Raw genomic sequence first — 22,683 nt, 5'->3', positions numbered from 1 at the left:
TCTAGAATATTCATTTATTGCCTGAATGCTCAGAAGTGGAACAAGTCCGGCGTCTTATAGAAACGGGAGATGGCGGTGACGTGTAATATAAAGAAGAAAGGCGCCGGAAGCTCCTGGGATAAGCGGCGTGTCACAGAGGACAAGTTCTGTACATGACTCAGAGTCTGACGTATAAGCGGCGCCCACCCCGAGCAGCGTCACCAGGAAGACACCGGATTCTTCTTGTACTGTCTGTAGTCAGCGTCACAGAAGAGGGCCAGCTCCGTCTCATGGACTGCGGACAAACCAGAGGGGAAATGTACAATATGTAGCAGTGCCGGAACAGTCATAAGATACCTGATTACAGGGGAGTCCACCCCCCAAAATCCCTGATCATCGCCGTACCCTGCCGACCTATAGAATCTACGTAAACCCCATCAATATGTTCTCCCTTCACACCCCCCCCCCCACCTCTAGAAAGTCCTGGGCCTCCCATAGCCCCCCCCCCCACCCTTCTCTAGGACCTCTCATATCCCCCCACCTTTCAAACCTCCCGTGATCCCCCCCTCTAGGACCTCCCGTGCCTCCCACCTCTAGGACCTCCCGTGCCCCCCACCTCTAGGACCTCCCGTCAACCCACCTCTAGGACCTCCCATGCCCCCCACCTCTAGGACCTCCCATGCCCCCCACCTCTAGGACCTCCCGTGCCCCTCACCTCTAGGACCTCTCGTACCCCCCCCCTCTAGGACCTCCCGTAACCCCCACCTCTAGGACCTCTCGCACCTCTAGGACCTCCCATAACCCCCACCTCTAGGACCTCTCGCGCCTCCCACCTCTAGGACATCCCGTACCCCCCCACCTCTAGGACCTCTCGTGCCTCCCACCTCTAGGACCTCCCGTACCCCCCCACCTCTAGGACCTCCCATACCCCCCACCTGTAGGACCTCTCGCGCCTCCCACCTCTAGGACCTCTCGTGCCTCCCACCTCTAGGACCTCCCATACCCCCCACCTGTAGGACCTCTCGCGCCTCCCACCTCTAGGACCTCTCGTGCCTCCCACCTCTAGGACCTCCCATACCCCCCCACCTCTAGGACCTCTCGTGCCTCCCACCTCTAGGACCTCCCGTACCCCCCCCCACCTCTAGGACCTCCCGTACCCCCCCCCACCTCTAGGACCTCCCATACCCCCCACCTGTAGGACCTCTCGCGCCTCCCACCTCTAGGACCTCTCGTGCCTCCCACCTCTAGGACCTCTCGTGCCTCCCACCTCTAGGACCTCCCGTACCCCCCCCCCACCTCTAGGACCTCCCATACCCCCCCCCCACCTCTAGGACCTCCCATACCCCCCACCTGTAGGACCTCTCGCGCCTCCCACCTCTAGGACCTCTCGTGCCTCCCACCTCTAGGACCTCCCGTGCCCCTCACCTCTAGGACCTCCCGTAACCCCCACCTCTAGGACCTCCCGTACCCCCCCACCTCTAGGACCTCCCGTACCCCCCACCTCTAGGACCTCCCGTACCCCCCCACCTCTAGGACCTCCCGTACCCCCCCACCTCTAGGACCTCCCGTACCCCCCCACCTCTAGGACCTCCCGTACCCCCCACCTCTAGGACCTCCCGTACCCCCCACCTCTAGGACAGCTGTCCTTGGCGGAGACAATCAGTTTGCGTTTGGAGATGAGTGGAATCTTTTACATTCCTCGTCTGTCGGTCTCATTGTGACTGATGATTAATTCATACGACTTGAGGAATATGCAAAGTGAGACACAAATTGGCTGCTCCCGCCGTCCCATCAAACACCTCTAATTACCCACCGGGGACGGAGCGGAGCCGCAGCGCACCCCAACAGGTCACCGACCCAAAACCGGTGTCAGCAGATTTATTCATTCCAAGCAGCGGGAGCCACAAAGGAACCAACTCCAGCGTTAACCCCTCCACCCGCCCAGACAGCAATGCTCTGCAGCCAAGAGACCTCACACCGTGCAATGCTCTGCAGCCAAGAGACCACACACCGTGCAATGCTCTGCAGCCAAGAGACCACACACCGTGCAATGCTCTGCAGCCAAGAGACCACACACCGTGCAATGCTCTGCAGCCAAGAGACCACACCGTGCAATGCTCTGAAGCCAACAGACCACACCGTGCAATGCTCTGCAGCCAAGAGACCACACCGTGCAATGCTCTGAAGCCAAGAGACCACACATCGTGCAATGCTCTGCAGCCAAGAGACCACACACCGTGCAATGCTCTGCAGCCAAGAGACCACACCGTGCAATGCTCTGCAGCCAAGAGACCACACACCGTGCAATGCTCTGCAGCCAAGAGACCACACACCGTGCAATGCTCTGCAGCCAAGAGACCACACACACACCGTGCAATGCTCTGCAGCCAAGAGACCACACACACCGTGCAATGCTCTGCAGCCAAGAGACCACACACCGTGCAATGCTCTGCAGCCAAGAGACCACACACCGTGCAATGCTCTGCAGCCAAGAGACCACACACCATGCAATGCTCTGCAGCCAAGAGACCACACACCGTGCAATGCTCTGCAGCCAAGAGACCACACACCGTGCAATGCTCTGCAGCCAAGAGACAACACACCGTGCAATGCTCTGCAGCCAAGAGACCATACACACAGTGCAATGCTCTGCAGCCAAGAGACCACACACACAGTGCAATGCTCTGCAGCCAAGAGACCACACCGTGCAATGCTCTGCCGCCAAGAGACCACACACCGTGCAATGCTCTGCAGCCAAGAGACCACACCGTGCAATGCTCTGCCGCCAAGAGACCACACACCGTGCAATGCTCTGCCGCCAAGAGACCACACACCGTGCAATGCTCTGCAGCCAAGAGACCACACACCGTGCAATGCTCTGCAGCCAAGAGACCACACCGTGCAATGCTCTGCAGCCAAGAGACCACACCGTGCAATGCTCTGCAGCCAAGAGACCACACACACACCGTGCAATATTCTGCAGAAACGACGGGTAGTCACACATTATGCAATGCTTTGCTACTTGGAGCACTTTTCTACTGTGACCCTGGAAAGAAGGACAATGACCGAGAGCAGCAAATAAAACCGGGGGGGGGGGGGGGGCTTCAGAGTTATTAATATCCCGGAGAGCGCGGCCCCCGATCTCATCTGTATCATGAGAACCGCATCATCCCCCGCAGACAAATTCACATTTACAGCTTCGTTTTCCTCTATTTTGATGCAGCTGCTCACACCCGCCACCCAGAGACCTGCAGCGACCCCTACTGGGCATCAGCAGAAGCTGCACCGAAGAAGCTGCCCAGCGACGTCCCTGCTGCCCCCCAATCTGCTCCAGGGGGTGACAAGACATTGTGTGAAGATATTCCGAGGACACAAAACATGAACGAGGGGCCGAGATATAAATAAAGCTGTAAAATAGAAGAGAGTGCAAGAATACGTCTCCGCTGCGGTCAGTTATTATAGGAGCGGCTGTATACGTGGTGATGATCCGGCGCTGCGGTCAGTTATTATAGGAGCGGCTGTATACGTGGTGATGATCCAGCGCTGCGGTCAGTTATTATAGGAGCGGCTGTATACGTGGGGATGATCCAGCGCTGCGGTCAGTTATTATAGGAGCGGCTGTATACGTGGTGATGATCCGACGCTGCGGTCAGTTATTATAGGAGCGGATGTATACGTGGTGATGATCCGGCGCTGCGGTCACTTATTATAGGAGCGGCTGTATACGTGGTGATGATCCGGCGCTGCGGTCAGTTATTAGAGGAGCGGCTGTATACGTGGTGATGATCCGGCGATGCGGTCAGTTATTAGAGGAGCGGCTGTATACGTGGTGATGATCCAGCGCTGCGGTCAGTTATTATAGGAGCGGCTGTATACGTGGTGATGATCCGACGCTGCGGTCAGTTATTAGAGGAGCGGCTGTATACGTGGTGATGATCCGGCGCTGCGGTCACTTATTATAGGAGCGGCTGTATACGTGGTGATGATCCGGCGCTGAGGTCAGTTATTATAGGAGCGGCTGTATACGTGGTGATGATGCAGCGCTGCGGTCAGTTATTATAGGAGCGGCTGTATACGTGGTGATGATCCGGCGCTGCGGTCACTTATTATAGGAGCGGCTGTATACGTGGTGATGATCCGACGCTGCGGTCAGTTATTAGAGGAGCGGCTGTATACGTGGTGATGATGCGGCGCTGCGGTCAGTTATTATAGGAGCGGCTGTATACGTGGTGATGATCCGGCGCTGCGGTCACTTATTATAGGAGCGGCTGTATACGTGGGGATGATCCGGCGCTGCGGTCAGTTATTATAGGAGCGGCTGTATACGTGGTGATGATCCGACGCTGCGGTCAGTTATTATAGGAGCGGCTGTATACGTGGTGATGATCCGGCGCTGCGGTCAGTTATTATAGGAGCGGCTGTATACGTGGTGATGATCCAGCGCTGCGGTCAGTTATTATAGGAGCGGCTGTATACGTGGTGATGATCCGGCGCTGCGGTCAGTTATTATAGGAGCGGCTGTATACGTGGTGATGATCCGGCGCTGCGGTCAGTTATTATAGGAGCGGCTGTATACGTGGTGATGATCCGGCGCTGCGGTCAGTTATTATAGGAGCGGCTGTATACGTGGTGATGATCCGGCGCTGCGGTCAGTTATTATAGGAGCGGCTGTATACGTGGTGATGATCCGGCGCTGCGGTCAGTTATTATAGGAGCGGCTGTATACGTGGTGATGATCCAGCGCTGCGGTCAGTTATTATAGGAGCGGCTGTATACGTCCTGATGATCCAGCTCTGCGGTCAGTTATTATAGGAGCGGCTGTATACGTGGTGATGATCCAGCGCTGCGGTCAGTTATTATAGGAGCGGCTGTATACGTGGTGATGATCCGGCGCTGCGGTCAGTTATCATAGGAGCGGCTGTATACGTGGTGATGATCCGGCGCTGCGGTCAGTTATCATAGGAGCGGCTGTATACGTGGTGATGATGCAGCGATGCGGTCAGTTATCATAGGAGCGGCTGTATACGTGGTGATGATCCAGCGATGCGGTCAGTTATTATAGGAGCGGCTGTATACGTGGTGATGATCCAGTGCTGCGGTCAGTTATTATAGGAGCGGCTGTATACGTGGTGATGATCCGGCGCTGCGGTCAGTTATTATAGGAGCGGCTGTATACGTGGTGATGATCCAGCGCTGCGGTCAGTTATTATAGGAGCAGCTGTATACGTGGTGATGATCCGGCGCTGCGGTCACTTATTATAGGAGCGGCTGTATACGTGGTGATGATCAGGCGCTGCGGTCACTTATTATAGGAGCGGCTGTATACGTGGTGATGATCCGGCGCTGCGGTCAGTTATTATAGGAGCGGCTGTATACGTGGTGATGGTCCGGCGCTGCGGTCAGTTATTATAGGAGCGGCTGTATACGTCCTGATGATCCAGCGCTGCGGTCAGTTATTATAGGAGCGGCTGTATACGTGGTGATGATCCGGCGCTGCGGTCAGTTATTATAGGAGCGGCTGTATACGTGGTGATGATGCAGCGCTGCGGTCAGTTATTATAGGAGCGGCTGTATACGTGGTGATGATCCAGCGCTGCCGTCAGTTATTATAGGAGCGGCTGTATACGTGGTGATGATCCAGCGATGCGGTCAGTTATTATAGGAGCGGCTGTATACGTGGTGATGATCCGGCGCTGCAGTCAGTTATTATAGGAGCGGCTGTATACGTGTTGATGATCCGGCGCTGCGGTCAGTTATTATAGGAGCGGCTGTATACGTGGTGATGATCCGGCGCTGCGGTCAGTTATTATAGGAGCGGCTGTATACGTGGTGACGATCCAGCGCTGCGGTCACTTATTATAGGAGCGGCTGTATACGTGGTGATGATCCAGCGCTGCGGTCAGTTATTATAGGAGCGGCTGTATACGTGGTGATGATCCGGCGCTGCGGTCAGTTATTATAGGAGCGGCTGTATACGTGGTGATGATCCAGCTCTGCGGTCAGTTATTATAGGAGCGGCTGTATACGTGGTGATGATCCAGCGCTGCGGTCAGTTATTATAGGAGCGGCTGTATACGTGGTGATGATCCGGCGCTGCGGTCAGTTATTAGAGGAGCGGCTGTATACGTGGTGATGATCCGGCGCTGCGGTCAGTTATTATAGGAGAGGCTGTATACGTGGTGATGATCCGGCGCTGCGATCAGTTATTATAGGAGCGGCTGTATACGTGGTGATGATCCGGCGCTGCGGTCAGTTATTATAGGAGCGGCTGTATACGTGGTGATGATCCGGCGCTGCGGTCAGTTATTATAGGGGCGGCTGTATACGTGGTGATGATCCGGCGCTGCGGTCAGTTATTATAGGAGCGGCTGTATACGTGGTGATGATCCAGCGATGCGGTCAGTTATTATAGGAGCGGCTGTATACGTGGGGATGATCCGGCGCTGCGGTCAGTTATTATAGGAGCGGCTGTATACGTGGTGATGATGCAGCGCTGCGGTCAGTTATTATAGGAGCGGCTGTATACGTGGTGATGATCCAGCGCTGCGGTCACTTATTATTAGAGCGGCTGTATACGTGGTGATGATCCGGCGCTGCGGTCAGTTATTATAGGAGCGGCTGTATACGTGGTGATGATCCAGCGCTGCGGTCAGTTATTATAGGAGCGGCTGTATACGTGGTGATGATCCGGCGCTGCGGTCAGTTATTATAGGAGCGGCTGTATACGTGGTGATGATCCGGCGCTGCGGTCAGTTATTATAGGAGCGGCTGTATACGTGGTGATGATCCAGCGCTGCGGTCAGTTATTATAGGAGCGGCTGTATACGTGGTGATGATGCAGCGCTGCGGTCAGTTATTATAGGAGCGGCTGTATACGTGGTGATGATCCAGCGCTGCGGTCACTTATTATTAGAGCGGCTGTATACGTGGTGATGATCCGGCGCTGCGGTCAGTTATTATAGGAGCGGCTGTATACGTGGTGATGATCCAGCGCTGCGGTCAGTTATTATAGGAGCGGCTGTATACGTGGTGATGATCCAGCGCTGCGGTCAGTTATTATAGGAGCGGCTGTATACGTGGTGATGATCCGGCGCTGCGGTCAGTTATTATAGGAGCGGCTGTATACGTGGTGATGATCCGGCGCTGCGTCAGTTATTATAGGAGCGGCTGTATACGTGGTGATGATCCGGCGCTGCGTCAGTTATTATAGGAGCGGCTGTATACGTGGTGATGATCCGGCGCTGCGGTCAGTTATTATAGGAGCGGCTGTATACGTGGTGATGATCCAGCGCTGCGGTCAGTTATTATAGGAGCGGCTGTATACGTGGTGATGATCCGGCGCTGCGGTCAGTTATTATAGGAGCGGCTGTATACGTGGTGATGATCCGGCGCTGCGTCAGTTATTATAGGAGCGGCTGTATACGTGGTGATGATCCGGCGCTGCGGTCAGTTATTATAGGAGCGGCTGTATACGTGGTGATGATCCGGCGCTGCGGTCATTTATTAGAGGAGCGGCTGTATACGTGGTGACGATCCAGCGCTGCGGTCAGTTATTATAGGAGCGGCTGTATACGTGGTGATGATCCGGCGCTGCGGTCAGTTATTATAGGAGCGGCTGTATACGTGGTGATGATCCGGCGCTGCGGTCAGTTATTATAGGAGCGGCTGTATACGTGGTGATGATCCAGCGCTGCGGTCAGTTATTATAGGAGCGGCTGTATACGTGGTGACGATCCAGCGCTGCGGTCAGTTATTAGAGGAGCGGCTGTATATGTGGTGATGATCCGGCGCTGCGGTCAGTTATTATAGGAGCGGCTGTATACGTGGTGATGATCCGGCGCTGCGGTCAGTTATTATAGGAGCGGCTGTATATGTGGTGACGATCCAGCGCTGCGGTCAGTTATTATAGGAGCGGCTGTATATGTGGTGACGATCCAGCGCTGCGGTCAGTTATTATAGGAGCGGCTGTATACGTGGTGACGATCCAGCGCTGCGGTCAGTTATCATAGGAGCGGCTGTATACGTGGTGATGATCCGGCGCTGCGGTCAGTTATTATAGGAGCGGCTGTATACGTGGTGACGATCCAGCGCTGCGGTCAGTTATTATAGGAGCGGCTGTATATGTGGTGATGATCCGGCGCTGCGGTCAGTTATTAGAGGAGCGGCTGTATACGTGGTGACGATCCAGCGCTGCGGTCAGTTATTATAGGAGCGGCTGCATACGTGGTGATGATCCAGCGCTGCGGTCAGTTATTATAGGAGCGGCTGTATATGTGGTGACGATCCAGCGCTGCGGTCAGTTATTATAGGAGCGGCTGTATACGTGGTGACGATCCAGCGCTGCGGTCAGTTATATTTCGGTTACGGCTGGTTAGCCTTTATTCCATACAATATGGTGCCTGAAAGGCGTGCAGAGGATAAAGACCCCGCCCCCTACGGCGCACGTTTTCACGGACTCTTACCCACTCCAGCGTCCCGCAGCGTCTGCTCCGTCCGCAGGATCAGCTTCTCGTCGTCCTCCAGATTCAGCACCAGATCGTTCGTCTGGAATAAGGAGATTTGTATGAACGTCACCCGCACTCATCCTACACTGAGATCACATGACAACGTCTCCCGATCACGTCAGGTGGCGTGTTGTCATGGAGACGCCGCCACATCAATGTCCACATATAGCGGTCACTGGCAGGATGTAGATATTGATGTGACTGCACCCGGGCGTTCGGCAGGGAGAGGGAAGTACCTTTGATCCATGCGGCTGGTGAATGATCTTCATGGTGTCTGCGGAAAAGAAGATAATAATATATTACAAGAAGACCCCAGAGCCGGACCCGAGACCCCCAGTCCTGACATGTATGTTATCTCTGCAGACCCACCACCCCTTACACTGAACCGGAGAAAAGCCCCGATCCTACTGCACCAGCGCCCCTATGACAACACTGCATGCCCTGTACTCTGGGGGTTCAGCATGGTCATAGTGACACTGTGTCAATGAGGCGGATGGTCCCTTTCAGAAGGCTGATCATCGTGACAAAGGACAGGAAGGGTTGTCATGTGGACACAGGAGCACCAGACGCTGATACAGCACCAGACAATATTAAACTTTTGCTCGTTATTTCAAGTGAAGTTTTCTTAGAAGACACGGAGGAAAAAAAACCGCGACTAAAACCCAAACTTACCGTACGAGTGTCTCCTGAAGGGGGGAGGTAACCCGTCCCGCAGCGCCACATCTGAAACACACCAACCACCAGCGGCCGTCACGTATAATCATAACACAGGACCCTCCCCTCAGACACCCACTGACCTTACCTCCCCTGACAAAGTCTAAGAACTCCTGAACCGTCTGATCCAGACCGACGCCGCGGTGAACGACCAGACGGAAATTCCGGTGCTCAAAGGATCTCACGAGGCGCACGGTGACGGTAACTCCACCCGACATGTGAACTACAAACATCATCATCATCAGTAATAACATCCCAACTCCACCTCCAAACCACAGAATACAGGCCACTCATAGAAGCAATCTCCATACACAGTGACTCCACCAGCAGAATAGTGAGTGCAGCTCTGGAGTATAATACAGGATATAACTCAGGATCAGTACAGGAGAAGTAATGTAATGTATGTACACAGTGACTCCACCAGCAGAATAGTGAGTGCAGCTCTGGAGTATAATACAGGATGTAACTCAGGATCAGTACAGGATAAGTAATGTAATGTATGTACACAGTGACTCCACCAGCAGAATAGTGAGTGCAGCTCTGGAGTATAATACAGGATGTAACTCAGGATCAGTACAGGATGAGTAATGTATGTACACAGTGACTCCACCAGCAGAATAGTGAGTGCAGCTCTGGAGTATAATACAGGATGTAACTCAGGATCAGTACAGGATAAGTAATGTATGTACACAGTGACTCCACCAGCAGAATAGTGAGTGCAGCTCTGGAGTATAATACAGGATGTAACTCAGGATCAGTACAGGATAAGTAATGTAATGTATGTACACAGTGACTCCACCAGCAGAATAGTGAGTGCAGCTCTGGAGTATAATACAGGATGTAACTCAGGATCAGTACAGGATAAGTAATGTAATGTATGTACACAGTGACTCCACCAGCAGAATAGTGAGTGCAGCTCTGGAGTATAATACAGGAGGTAACTCAGGATCAGTAATGTAATGTATGTGCACAGTGACTCCACCAGCAGAATAGTGAGTGCAGCTCTGGAGTATAATACAGGATGTAACTCAGGATCAGTACAGGATAAGTAATGTAATGTAAGTACAGTGACTCCACCAGCAGAATAGTGAGTGCAGCTCTGGAGTATAATACAGGATATAACTCAGGATCAGTACAGGATAAGTAATGTAATGTATGTACACAGTGACTCCACCAGCAGAACAGTGAGTGCAGCTCTGGGGTATAATACAGGATATATCTCAGGATCAGTACAGGATAAGTAATGTATGTACACAGTGATTCCACCAGCAGAATAGTGAGTGCAGCTCTGGAGTATAATACAGGATGTAACTCAGGATCAGTACAGGATAAGTAATGTAATGTATGTACACAGTGACTCCACCAGCAGAATAGTGAGTACAGCTCTGGAGTATAATACAGGATGTAACTCAGGATCAGTACAGGATAGGTAATGTAATGTATGTACACAGTGACTCCACCAGCAGAATAGTGAGTGCAGCTCTGGAGTATAATACAGGACACCCTCCCCCCCCTCCCTGACAGCGTCTATACAGGACCCCCCTCCCTATACAGGACCCCCCCTACCTGACAGCAGCGTCTATACAGGACCCCCCCTACCTGACAGCAGCGTCTATACAGGACCCCCCTCCCTGACAGCCTCTATACAGGACCCCCCTCCCTATACAGGACCCCCCTCCCTGACAGCAGCCTCTATACAGGACGCCCCTCCCTGACAGCAAAGTCTATACAGGACACCCCCTCCCTGACAGCAGCCTCTATACAGGACCCCCCTCCCTGACAGCAAGGTCTATACAGGACCCCCCTCCCTGACAGCAGCCTCTATACAGGACCCCCCCTCCCTGACAGCAGCTTCTATACATACGAAAGGCCGAGGCGCTGAAAACACGCACTACGGGAAGCGGGACGGATCAAACCTCGTCAGAATTCTCAGCTCTCCGCTGTGTGTTGGTTGTTATGGAGACGGCAGGACGCCGCGGGCGGGGCTATGGAGCACAAGGCTACGTCATCACTGTCTGGCGTCTACACCTATGCAAAGTGACAAACCCTCAGCTGTAAGAAGTATTAGTACAGGACGGGGTTCAGCTTCTGGATATAAACGGGAATGTTTCCATTTACTGACAGCTAACAGAAGTTTTGCAAATGGTGAGGAATTTAAAAGTTTCTTTTTTCAGCCTGTAGTGAATAGGTGATTAAATGCAAAATCGACCACTGGAGTCGGTGGTTTCTGTCCCGCTCCCCTTCAGTCGGTGGTTTCTGTCCCGCTCCCCTTCAGTCGGTGGTCTCTGTCCCGCTCCCCTTCAGTCGGTGGTTTCTGTCCCGCTCCCCTTCAGTCGGTGGTTTCTGTCCCGCTCCCCTTCAGTCGGTGGTTTCTGTCCCGCTCCCCTTCGGTCGGTGGTTTCTGTCCCGCGACCCTTCATTCGGTGGTTTCTGTCCCGCTCCCCTTCAGTCGGTGGTTTCTGTCCCGCTCCCCTTCAGTCGGTGGTCTCTGTCCCGCTCCCCTTCGGTCGGTGGTTTCTGTCCCGCTCCCCTTCAGTCGGTGGTTTCTGTCCCGCTCCCCTTCAGTCGGTGGTTTCTGTCCCGCTCCCCTTCAGTCGGTGGTCTCTGTCCCGCTCCCCTTCGGTCGGTGGTTTCTGTCCCGCTCCCCCTCGGTCGGTGGTTTCTGTCCCGCTCCCCTTCAGTCGGTGGTTTCTGTCCCGCTCCCCTTCAGTCGGTGGTTTCTGTCCCGCTCCCCTTCAGTCGGTGGTTTCTGTCCCGCTCCCCTTCAGTCGGTGGTTTCTGTCCCGCTCCCCTTCGGTCGGTGGTTTTTGTCCCGCTCCCCTTCAGTCGGTGGTCTCTGTCCCGCTCCCCTTCAGTCGGTGGTTTCTGTCCCGCTCCCCTTCAGTCGGTGGTTTCTGTCCCGCTCCCCTTCAGTCGGTGGTTTCTGTCCCGCTCCCCTTCGGTCGGTGGTTTCTGTCCCGCTCCCCTTCAGTCGGTGGTTTCTGTCCCGCTCCCCTTCGGTCGGTGGTTTTTGTCCCGCTCCCCTTCAGTCGGTGGTCTCTGTCCCGCTCCCCTTCAGTCGGTGGTTTCTGTCCCGCTCCCCTTCAGTCGGTGGTTTCTGTCCCGCTCCCCTTCAGTCGGTGGTTTCTGTCCCGCTCCCCTTCGGTCGGTGGTTTCTGTCCCGCTCCCCTTCAGTCGGTGGTTTCTGTCCCGCTCCCCTTCGGTCGGTGGTTTTTGTCCCGCTCCCCTTCAGTCGGTGGTCTCTGTCCCGCTCCCCTTCAGTCGGTGGTTTCTGTCCCGCTCCCCTTCGGTCGGTGGTTTCTGTCCCGCTCCCCTTCGGTCGGTGGTTTCTGTCCCGCTCCCCTTCGGTCGGTGGTTTCTGTCCCGCTCCCCTTCAATCGGTGGTTTCTGTCCCGCTCCCCTTCGGTCGGTGGTTTCTGTCCCGCTCCTCTTCAGTCAGTGGTTTCTGTCCCGCTCCCCTTCAGTCGGTGGTTTCTGTCCCGCTCCCCTTCGGTCGGTGGTTTCTGTCCCGCGACCCTTCATTCGGTGGTTTCTGTCCCGCTCCCCTTCAGTCGGTGGTTTCTGTCCCGCTCCCCTTCAGTCGGTGGTCTCTGTCCCGCTCCCCTTCGGTCGGTGGTTTCTGTCCCGCTCCCCTTCGGTCGGTGGTTTGTGTCCCGCTCCCCTTCGGTCGGTGGTTTCTGTCCCGCTCCCCTTCGGTCGGTGGTTTCTGTCCCGCGACCCTTCATTCGGTGGTTTCTGTCCCGCTCCCCTTCAGTCGGTGGTTTCTGTCCCGCTCCCCTTCAGTCGGTGGTTTCTGTCCCGCTCCCCTTCAGTCGGTGGTTTCTGTCCCGCTCCCCTTCAGTCGGTGGTTTCTGTCCCGCTCCCCTTCGGTCGGTGGTTTTTGTCCCGCTCCCCTTCGGTCGGTGGTTTCTGTCCCGCTCCCCTTCGGTCGGTGGTTTCTGTCCCGCTCCCCTTCGGTCGGTGGTTTCTGTCCCGCGACCCTTCATTCGGTGGTTTCTGTCCCGCTCCCCTTCGGTCGGTGGTTTCTGTCCCGCGACCCTTCAGTCGGTGGTTTCTGTCCCGCTTCCCTTCGGTCGGTGGGTTTTGTCCCGCTCCCCTTCGGTCGGTGGTTTCTGTCCCGCTCCCCTTCAGTCGGTCGTCTCTGTCCCGCTTCCCTTCGGTCGGTGGGTTTTGTCCCGCTCCCCTTCGGTCGGTGGTTTCTGTCCCGCTCCCCTTCAGTCGGTCGTCTCTGTCCCGCTTCCCTTCGGTCGGTGGGTTTTGTCCCGCTCCCCTTCGGTCGGTGGTTTCTGTCCCGCTCCCCTTCAGTCGGTGGTTTCTGTCCCGCTCCCCTTCGGTCGGTGGTTTCTGTCCCGCTCCCCTTCTGTCGGTGGTCTCTGTCCCGCTCCCCTTCAGTCGGTGGTTTCTGTCCCACTCCCCTTCAGTCGGTGGTCTCTGTCCCGCTCCCCTTCGGTCGGTGGTCTCTGTCCCGCTCCCCTTCGGTCGGTGGTTTCTGTCCCGCTCCTCTTCAGTCAGTGGTTTCTGTCCCGCTCCCCTTCAGTCGGTGGTTTCTGTCCCGCTCCCCTTCGGTCGGTGGTTTCTGTCCCGCGACCCTTCATTCGGTGGTTTCTGTCCCGCTCCCCTTCAGTCGGTGGTTTCTGTCCCGCTCCCCTTCAGTCGGTGGTTTCTGTCCCGCTCCCCTTCGGTCGGTGGTTTCTGTCCCGCGACCCTTCATTCGGTGGTTTCTGTCCCGCTCCCCTTCAGTCGGTGGTTTCTGTCCCGCTCCCCTTCAGTCGGTGGTTTCTGTCCCGCTCCCCTTCAGTCGGTGGTTTCTGTCCCGCTCCCCTTCGGTCGGTGGTTTCTGTCCCGCTCCCCTTCAGTCGGTGGTTTCTGTCCCGCTCCCCTTCGGTCGGTGGTTTTTGTCCCGCTCCCCTTCAGTCGGTGGTCTCTGTCCCGCTCCCCTTCAGTCGGTGGTTTCTGTCCCGCTCCCCTTCAGTCGGTGGTTTCTGTCCCGCTCCCCTTCAGTCGGTGGTTTCTGTCCCGCTCCCCTTCAGTCGGTGGTTTCTGTCCCGCTCCCCTTCAGTCGGTGGTTTCTGTCCCGCTCCCCTTCGGTCGGTGGTTTTTGTCCCGCTCCCCTTCGGTCGGTGGTCTCTGTCCCGCTCCCCTTCAGTCGGTGGTTTCTGTCCCGCTCCCCTTCGGTCGGTGGTTTCTGTCCCGCTCCCCTTCGGTCGGTGGTTTCTGTCCCGCTCCCCTTCGGTCGGTGGTTTCTGTCCCGCTCCCCTTCAATCGGTGGTTTCTGTCCCGCTCCCCTTCGGTCGGTGGTTTCTGTCCCGCTCCTCTTCAGTCAGTGGTTTCTGTCCCGCTCCCCTTCAGTCGGTGGTTTCTGTCCCGCTCCCCTTCGGTCGGTGGTTTCTGTCCCGCGACCCTTCATTCGGTGGTTTCTGTCCCGCTCCCCTTCAGTCGGTGGTTTCTGTCCCGCGACCCTTCAGTCGGTGGTTTCTGTCCCGCTCCCCTTCGGTCGGTGGTTTCTGTCCCGCGACCCTTCATTCGGTGGTTTCTGTCCCGCTCCCCTTCGGTCGGTGGTTTCTGTCCCGCGACCCTTCAGTCGGTGGTTTCTGTCCCGCTTCCCTTCGGTCGGTGGGTTTTGTCCCGCTCCCCTTCGGTCGGTGGTTTCTGTCCCGCTCCCCTTCAGTCGGTCGTCTCTGTCCCGCTTCCCTTCGGTCGGTGGGTTTTGTCCCGCTCCCCTTCGGTCGGTGGTTTCTGTCCCGCTCCCCTTCAGTCGGTCGTCTCTGTCCCGCTTCCCTTCGGTCGGTGGGTTTTGTCCCGCTCCCCTTCGGTCGGTGGTTTCTGTCCCGCTCCCCTTCAGTCGGTGGTTTCTGTCCCGCTCCCCTTCGGTCGGTGGTTTCTGTCCCGCTCCCCTTCTGTCGGTGGTCTCTGTCCCGCTCCCCTTCGGTCGGTGGTTTCTGTCCCGCTCCCCTTCGGTCGGTGGTTTCTGTCCCGCGACCCTTCATTCGGTGGTTTCTGTCCCGCTCCCCTTCAGTCGGTGGTTTCTGTCCCGCTCCCCTTCAGTCGGTGGTTTCTGTCCCGCTCCCCTTCAGTCGGTGGTCTCTGTCCCGCTCCCCTTCGGTCGGTGGTTTCTGTCCCGCTCCCCTTCGGTCGGTGGTTTGTGTCCCGCTCCCCTTCGGTCGGTGGTTTCTGTCCCGCTCCCCTTCGGTCGGTGGTTTCTGTCCCGCGACCCTTCATTCGGTGGTTTCTGTCCCGCTCCCCTTCAGTCGGTGGTTTCTGTCCCGCTCCCCTTCAGTCGGTGGTTTCTGTCCCGCTCCCCTTCAGTCGGTGGTTTCTGTCCCGCTCCCCTTCAGTCGGTGGTTTCTGTCCCGCTCCCCTTCGGTCGGTGGTTTTTGTCCCGCTCCCCTTCGGTCGGTGGTTTCTGTCCCGCTCCCCTTCGGTCGGTGGTTTCTGTCCCGCTCCCCTTCGGTCGGTGGTTTCTGTCCCGCGACCCTTCATTCGGTGGTTTCTGTCCCGCTCCCCTTCGGTCGGTGGTTTCTGTCCCGCGACCCTTCAGTCGGTGGTTTCTGTCCCGCTTCCCTTCGGTCGGTGGGTTTTGTCCCGCTCCCCTTCGGTCGGTGGTTTCTGTCCCGCTCCCCTTCAGTCGGTCGTCTCTGTCCCGCTTCCCTTCGGTCGGTGGGTTTTGTCCCGCTCCCCTTCGGTCGGTGGTTTCTGTCCCGCTCCCCTTCAGTCGGTCGTCTCTGTCCCGCTTCCCTTCGGTCGGTGGGTTTTGTCCCGCTCCCCTTCGGTCGGTGGTTTCTGTCCCGCTCCCCTTCAGTCGGTGGTTTCTGTCCCGCTCCCCTTCGGTCGGTGGTTTCTGTCCCGCTCCCCTTCTGTCGGTGGTCTCTGTCCCGCTCCCCTTCAGTCGGTGGTTTCTGTCCCACTCCCCTTCAGTCGGTGGTCTCTGTCCCGCTCCCCTTCAGTCGGTGGTTTCTGTCCCGCTCCCCCTCGGTCGGTGGTTTCTGTCCCACTCCCCTTCAGTCGGTGGTTTCTGTCCCACTCCCCTTCAGTCGGTGGTCTCTGTCCCGCTCCCCTTCAGTCGGTGGTTTCTGTCCCGCTCCCCTTCAGTCGGTGGTCTCTGTCCCGCTCCCCTTCAGTCGGTGGTTTCTGTCCCGCTCCCCCTCGGTCGGTGGTTTCTGTCCCGCTCCCCTTCAGTCAGTGGTTTCTGTCCCGCTCCCCTTCAGTCAGTGGTTTCTGTCCCGCTCCCCTTCAGTCGGTGGTCTCTGTCCCGCTCCCCTTCAGTCGGTGGTTTCTGTCCCGCTCCCCCTCGGTCGGTGGTTTCTGTCCCGCTCCCCTTCAGTCGGTGGTCTCTGTCCCGCTCCCCTTCAGTCGGTGGTTTCTGTCCCGCTCCCCTTCAGTCGGTGGTTTCTGTCCCGCTCCCCTTCTGTCGGTGGTTTCTGTCCCACTCCCCTTCAGTCGGTGGTCTCTGTCCCGCTCCCCTTCAGTCGGTGGTTTCTGTCCCGCTCCCCTTCAGTCGTTGGTTTCTGTCCCGCTCCCCTTCAGTCGGTGGTCTCTGTCCCGCTCCCCTTCGGTCGGTGGTTTCTGTCCCGCTCCCCTTCAGTCGGTGGTTTCTGTCCCACTCCCCTTCAGTCGGTGGTCTCTGTCCCGCTCCCCTTCAGTCGGTGGTTTCTGTCCCGCTCCCCCTCGGTCGGTGGTTTCTGTCCCGCTCCCCTTCGGTCGGTGGTTTCTGTCCCGCTCCCCCTCGGTCGGTGGTTTCTGTCCCGCTCCCCTTCGGTCGGTGGTTTCTGTCCCGCTCCCCCTCGGTCGGTGGTTTCTGTCCCGCTCCCCTTTAGTCTGTGGTTTCTGTCCCGCTCCCCTTTAGTCTGTGGTTTCTGTCCCGCTCCCCTTCAGTCGGTGGTTTCTGTCCCGCTCCCCTTCATTCGGTGGTTTCTGTCCCGCGACCCTTCATTCGGTGGTTTCTGTCCCGCGACCCTTCATTCGGTGGTTTCTGTCCCGCTCCCCCTCGGTCGGTGGTTTCTGTCCCGCTCCCCTTGAGTATCCTCCGCCTTCACACGGACGGATGCCGCCATTTTGTTTTCCTCTGGATCTATAGAGGACTATGATTTGCCTCTGTCCCTTCCTTTCAGCCACATCCTCTTCTCCCATGGTTAAAGTTACTATGTAACAAATCCTCAGCTGTGAGAAGTGTTCAGCCAGGATGGGTTTTAAGCCTGAAAATGAAATAATGTTTCCATTCAATGACAGCAAACAAAAAATCTTGAAAATAGTGAGGAATTGAAACACAAGTACATGAGAAAGTTGCAGAACATTTCACTCTGTGTGAGCCTTTGACCCCCCCCCCCCCTTATAATCTGCAGAACGTTCTGCCCTCTCCGGTCACGTGTGGTTATTTGGGTCATGGATGCCGCTTCTCTCCCCTCCCCGCTGAGTGTCACAATCCCCTGTAACTCTGATTGCCACACGTCTCACCCCTGTCTGCTGATGAGAGGAGGATATTATACGTGAGTGTGGGGAGCTAGATTGTCAGCGGTGCGGCTCAGCACGTTCCAGGCAGCAGAGGTAGATCGTGTAATAATCATCATGCAGTGGCATCCGATAATCCAGCACAGAAGTATAATATGGAATCCTGCCGGAGCAGTAGCAGGGAGGGATCCTGTGGGGGCAGTAGCAGGGAGGGATCCTGCGGGGGCAGTAGCAGGGAGGGATCCTGCGGGGGCAGTAGCAGGGAGGGATCCTGTGGGGGCAGTAGCAGGGAGGGATCCTGTGGGGGCAGTAGCAGGGAGGGATCCTGTGGGGCGGCAGGTTGTGGGGTAACATTGCTTTGTGGGGATTACGGGGTGTTGTATGATAATCCGGCTCCTCTCAGGCTGTAATTCACAATGGTGTCAGGGTCAGCGGGTGATGGATTTTCTGGTGGGTCACCCCTCCCCCTCTAGTCCTCACCCCTCCCCCTACAGTCCTCAACCCAGGACCACCACTCCTAGCAGATCTCTATACATTCCGCGGGGGCGGGGCTCATTGTGGCTCCGCCTATCGGCACCTCAGGGGTCGTGCACTAGACCCACTAGTCCAACTTTGATAGGATGTTTTACCCTTACCTTAAAGGGGCCTCTGTAGTCAGTGACCCCCTGGGGCCACCATAAGAGGGGCAGCGGGGCAGTCATCGCCCACCCCGGGCTCAGTGACGGGGACGGATTCCCTCAGGACACCCCTTCTCGTATTGTAGGGTGGTGATCAGAGGGTGGTTGTGTCCGGACTCTCCTGAGGGGGTAAAGTCCTCGTGTCTCTAGGGGGTGACGCCCTGGTCTCTGGGACTTTACTCTCGTCAGATGTCGTCCTCTGATGATAACGAATCTGTAGATGAAGCGTGGACTCCGACCCATCACATGAGAGGAACCTTCACCCAATGCCAGCAGAGGGCACCAGCGGCGATGACGGGCGGCTCACGGCTATGTCAACCAGGAAAGCCGCCCGCTGGGTGACCGCCCCGTGGTAGATGTGACTATAGTAAATGTCACCCAACTTTCCCAGGTCCTGACAGATCTGCCGAGCCTTGCAGCTGTATATTCCCAGTCACCCAGCTTTCCCGGATTCTGACATGAACGGCTCCGTGTGAAGTGAGATTTCCTAGTTTGGCGTCAGTCGGGGGATAATGGCGGCTCCGTGTGACGTGTTTCAGGTCTCCGTTTTGTGTTGTGGAGCTCAGAATTTCACCATCACTTCCCACCGACCGCAGGAACCGCCGCCCCTCCCCCTCAGCGGGATTGGTACGAAATTCTGTCTTCTGACCGTCCATAGACATTGGAGATGTGTCGCCCATAGCAACCGACCGGAGATCAGCGTCCTCCACTGGCTAATCTGCGCTGAGGTCCTCACGATAAGGGTGCGTTCACATGCAGAGTTTTCAGGCGTATTTAAGGGCGTAAACGCCTCGAAACAGCTGGAAAAACGCAAAACGCCTACAAACATCTGCACATTGAATTCAATGGGAACGCAGGCGTTTCGTTCAGATGGGCGTTTTTTTTACACCGCTGTTTTATAAAATGGCGTGTAAAAAAAACGCCCCCGTAAAAAGAAGGAGCGCGTCCGTTCTCCAGCCGTTTTTCTTGGATCAATGGAAAAACAGCTCCATAAACGTCCGGAAGTCGGAGGCGACTTCCCCTTGAAAGCTTCTCGGTCGTTTTCAGCCGGTTTTTATTTTGCGTGCGATTACGCCTCAATGTCAAATCTGTGAGAACGGAACGAGCGCAGCGCCTCCCGGAGCAGAATCCCCACCGCTAAAGTGTCAGAGACGGGGGGAGGGCGCGCTGGCCGCGGAGGTCGTGCCACGTTGCGGCTCCTCTCTGGTTTGGGGCATAGAAGTGATGACGTTGCAGCTGCTCTCGGGCCGGCAGATCTGCAGGAATCCACCGCAGAGCATCGCATCACGTGAAAGAGAAGAGCGGGAAGAGAAATATCATCAGTCACGCAGCTTTATACACAGAAAATGGCGACAAAAATGTCAGCTCCTGCGCTCAGGGCCCCTCCCATCTGCTGTTTACTGGGAGACGACGCTAGATGTGCAAACCGGCGGGCAAATGTGGGATTATGGGGTGTATTATTATTATTATGGGGTGACATGAGGGATTATGGGGTGTATTATTATTATTATGGGGTGACATGAGGGATTATGGGGTGTATTATTATTATTATGGGGTGATATGAGGGATTATGGGGTGTATTATTATTGTGGGGTGATGAGGGTTTATGGGGCGTATTATTATTATGGGGTGATATGAGGGATTATGGGGTGTATTGTTATGGGGTGATAGTAGGGTTTATGGGGTGTATTATTATTATTATGGGGTGATATGAGGGATTATATGGGGTGTATTATTATGAGGTGATATGGGGAGCTGTGATTGGACTAGAAGCACCACGTGATGCTCTGACGCTTGACAATAGAATGACTGACGTTTGACGGCTTTGTCCTTTGCCACATTTAATATGGCTGCCAGCAACTGTCATACTTGTCACGTGAACGTATTGCGCCGTGTGATTGGTTGTGTGATCAGGCGACTGGGCGGAGTAATTTGTAGGGTGTACACAGGAGCGGCTGCCCCATGTGCTCATTGAAGGTCCCGGCCTGAGAGAGAAGAGTCGCCCGGAGAGTCGAGACCCTGCAGCGCCATGTCCCAGGTAATATCGGCGGCTCCCTGTATAGTTGAGCTCTGCTATGTCTGCAGTGTGCGCTCCGCTATCGCCCGGTCTCTGTATTCACCTGCGGCCTGTCCTCTCACAACCTGCGGTATAATAGGGGCGCTGCATTGTCTGCCCCCCCCCCCGCCAGTGTCCTCCATATAGTAACCATGGGGGCTGTCAGCCCCTCCCGCTGTGTGGTTGTCAGCCCCTCCCACGGTGTGCCGGATTATATGAGGGCTCCTGCAGTCTATTATACATAAAGCAGCAATGTCTGACTGTGTCTCCATGGTAACCGACTACAAACCATTCACACCCCAAGTTATATATCCCAGGACCGACCTCAGAGCTGCTGTGTTGTCAGTGTGTCAGGAGAGATCTCAGAGCTGCTGTGTCGTGTCAGTGTGCCAGGAGAGATCTCAGGGCTGCTGTGTCGTGTCAGTGTGCCAGGAGAGATCTCAGAGCTGCTGTGTCGTGTCAGTGTGCCAGGAGAGATCTCAGAGCTGCTGTGTCGTGTCAGTGTGCCAGGAGAGATCTCAGAGCTGCTGTGTCGTGTCAGTGTGCCAGGAGAGATCTCAGAGCTGCTGTGTCGTGTCAGGAGAGATCTCAGAGCTGCTGTGTCGTGTCAGTGTGCCAGGAGAGATCTCAGAGCTGCTGTGTCGTGTCAGGAGAGACCTCAGAGTTGCTGTGTCAGGAGAGATCTCAGAGCTGCTGTGTCGTGTCAGTGTGCCAGGAGAGATCTCAGAGCTGCTGTGTCGTGTCAGGAGAGATCTCAGAGCTGCTGTGTCGTGTCAGTGTGCCAGGAAGATCTCAGAGCTGCTGTGTCGTGTCAGGAGAGATCTCAGAGCTGCTGTGTCGTGTCAGGAGAGATCTCAGAGCTGCTGTGTCGTGTCAGTGTGCAGGAGAGATCTCAGTCTGAGCACAGAGACCCCCCCCCCCCACCGAGCACAGAGACCCCCCCCCCCCACCGAGCACAGAGACCCCCCCCCCCCCACCGAGCACAGAGACCCCCCCCCCCCACCGAGCACAGAGACCCCCCCCCCCACCGAGCACAGAGACCCCCCCCCCCACCGAGCACAGAGACCCCCCCCCCACCGAGCACAGAGACCCCCCCCCCCACCGAGCACAGAGACCCCCCCCCCCACCGAGCACAGAGACCCCCCCCCCACCGAGCACAGAGACCCCCCCCCCCACCGAGCACAGAGACCCCCCCCCCCCACCGAGCACAGAGACCCCCCCCCCACCGAGCACAGAGACCCCCCCCCCCACCGAGCACAGAGACCCCCCCCCCCACCGAGCACAGAGACCCCCCCCCCCACCGAGCACAGAGACCCCCCCCCCCACCGAGCACAGAGACCCCCCCCCCCACCGAGCACAGAGACCCCCCCCCCCACCGAGCACAGAGACCCCCCCCCCACCGAGCACAGAGACCCCCCCCCCCCCACCGAGCACAGAGACCCCCCCCCCCCACCGAGCACAGAGACCCCCCCCCCCCACCGAGCACAGAGACCCCCCCCCCCCACCGAGCACAGAGACCCCCCCCCCCCACCGAGCACAGAGACCCCCCCCCCACCGAGCACAGAGACCCCCCCCCCCCACCGAGCACAGAGACCCCCCCCCCCACCGAGCACAGAGACCCCCCCCCCCACCGAGCACAGAGACCCCCCCCCCCACCGAGCACAGAGACCCCCCCCCCCCACCGAGCACAGAGACCCCCCCCCCCACCGAGCACAGAGACCCCCCCCCCCCACCGAGCACAGAGACCCCCCCCCCCCACCGAGCACAGAGACCCCCCCCCCCCCCCCCCCACCGAGCACAGAGACCCCCCCCCCCACCGAGCACAGAGACCCCCCCCCCCCACCGAGCACAGAGACCCCCCCCCCCCACCGAGCACAGAGACCCCCCCCCCCCACCGAGCACAGAGACCCCCCCCCCCACCGAGCACAGAGACCCCCCCCCCCACCGAGCACAGAGACCCCCCCCCCCACCGAGCACAGAGACCCCCCCCCCCACCGAGCACAGAGACCCCCCCCCCCACCGAGCACAGAGACCCCCCCCCCCACCGAGCACAGAGACCCCCCCCCCCCACCGAGCACAGAGACCCCCCCCCCCCCACCGAGCACAGAGACCCCCCCCCCCCACCGAGCACAGAGACCCCCCCCCCCCACCGAGCACAGAGACCCCCCCCCCCACCGAGCACAGAGACCCCCCCCCCCCACCGAGCACAGAGACCCCCCCCCCCCCACCGAGCACAGAGACCCCCCCCCCCCACCGAGCACAGAGACCCCCCCCCCCCACCGAGCACAGAGACCCCCCCCCCACCGAG

At 57.4% G+C, this 22,683-nt stretch overlaps 1 protein-coding gene across 2 annotated transcripts; it reads right to left on the bottom strand.

The window, feature by feature from the left end:
• On the bottom strand, positions 1–11,159 carry CUNH2orf76 (chromosome unknown C2orf76 homolog). Of its 2 annotated transcripts, XM_075847874.1 has the most exons (6): positions 11,062–11,159; positions 9,286–9,420; positions 9,156–9,206; positions 8,720–8,757; positions 8,442–8,523; positions 1–274 (listed from the first exon to the last, which is right to left on the bottom strand). In XM_075847874.1, the coding sequence occupies exons 2-6, from the start codon at positions 9,413–9,415 to the stop codon at positions 198–200; spliced, it is 378 nt and encodes a 125-aa protein (XP_075703989.1). In that variant the 5' UTR covers positions 9,416–9,420; positions 11,062–11,159; the 3' UTR covers positions 1–197. The 2 variants fall into 2 exon arrangements, with proteins under 2 accessions (XP_075703989.1, XP_075703988.1); XM_075847873.1 differs by lacking the exon at positions 11,062–11,159 and having other exon boundaries at positions 9,286–9,541.
• Between the last annotated feature and the right edge of the window lie 11,524 nt (positions 11,160–22,683).

Source organism: Rhinoderma darwinii, unplaced genomic scaffold (genome assembly GCF_050947455.1).
Source record: "Rhinoderma darwinii isolate aRhiDar2 unplaced genomic scaffold, aRhiDar2.hap1 Scaffold_1006, whole genome shotgun sequence".
Taxonomy (NCBI): domain Eukaryota; kingdom Metazoa; phylum Chordata; class Amphibia; order Anura; family Rhinodermatidae; genus Rhinoderma; species Rhinoderma darwinii.
Note: the sequence above shows the minus strand (reverse complement) of the source record. Positions and strands in the feature narration are given on the sequence as shown.

What these genes read in the sequence shown, in the direction of transcription:
- CUNH2orf76 (XM_075847873.1), bottom strand. Translation starts at nt 9,451, where the DNA reads ATGTTATTACTGATGATGATGATGTTTGTAGTTCACATGTCGGGTGGA. An exon ending in CTTCAGGAGACACTCGTACG is followed by an intron (nt 8,758 to 9,155) that starts GTAAGTTTGGGT and finishes TCTTTTCCGCAG; the next exon opens with ACACCATGAAGATCATTCAC. An exon ending in ACCAGCCGCATGGATCAAAG is followed by an intron (nt 8,524 to 8,719) that starts GTACTTCCCTCT and finishes TCCTTATTCCAG; the next exon opens with ACGAACGATCTGGTGCTGAA.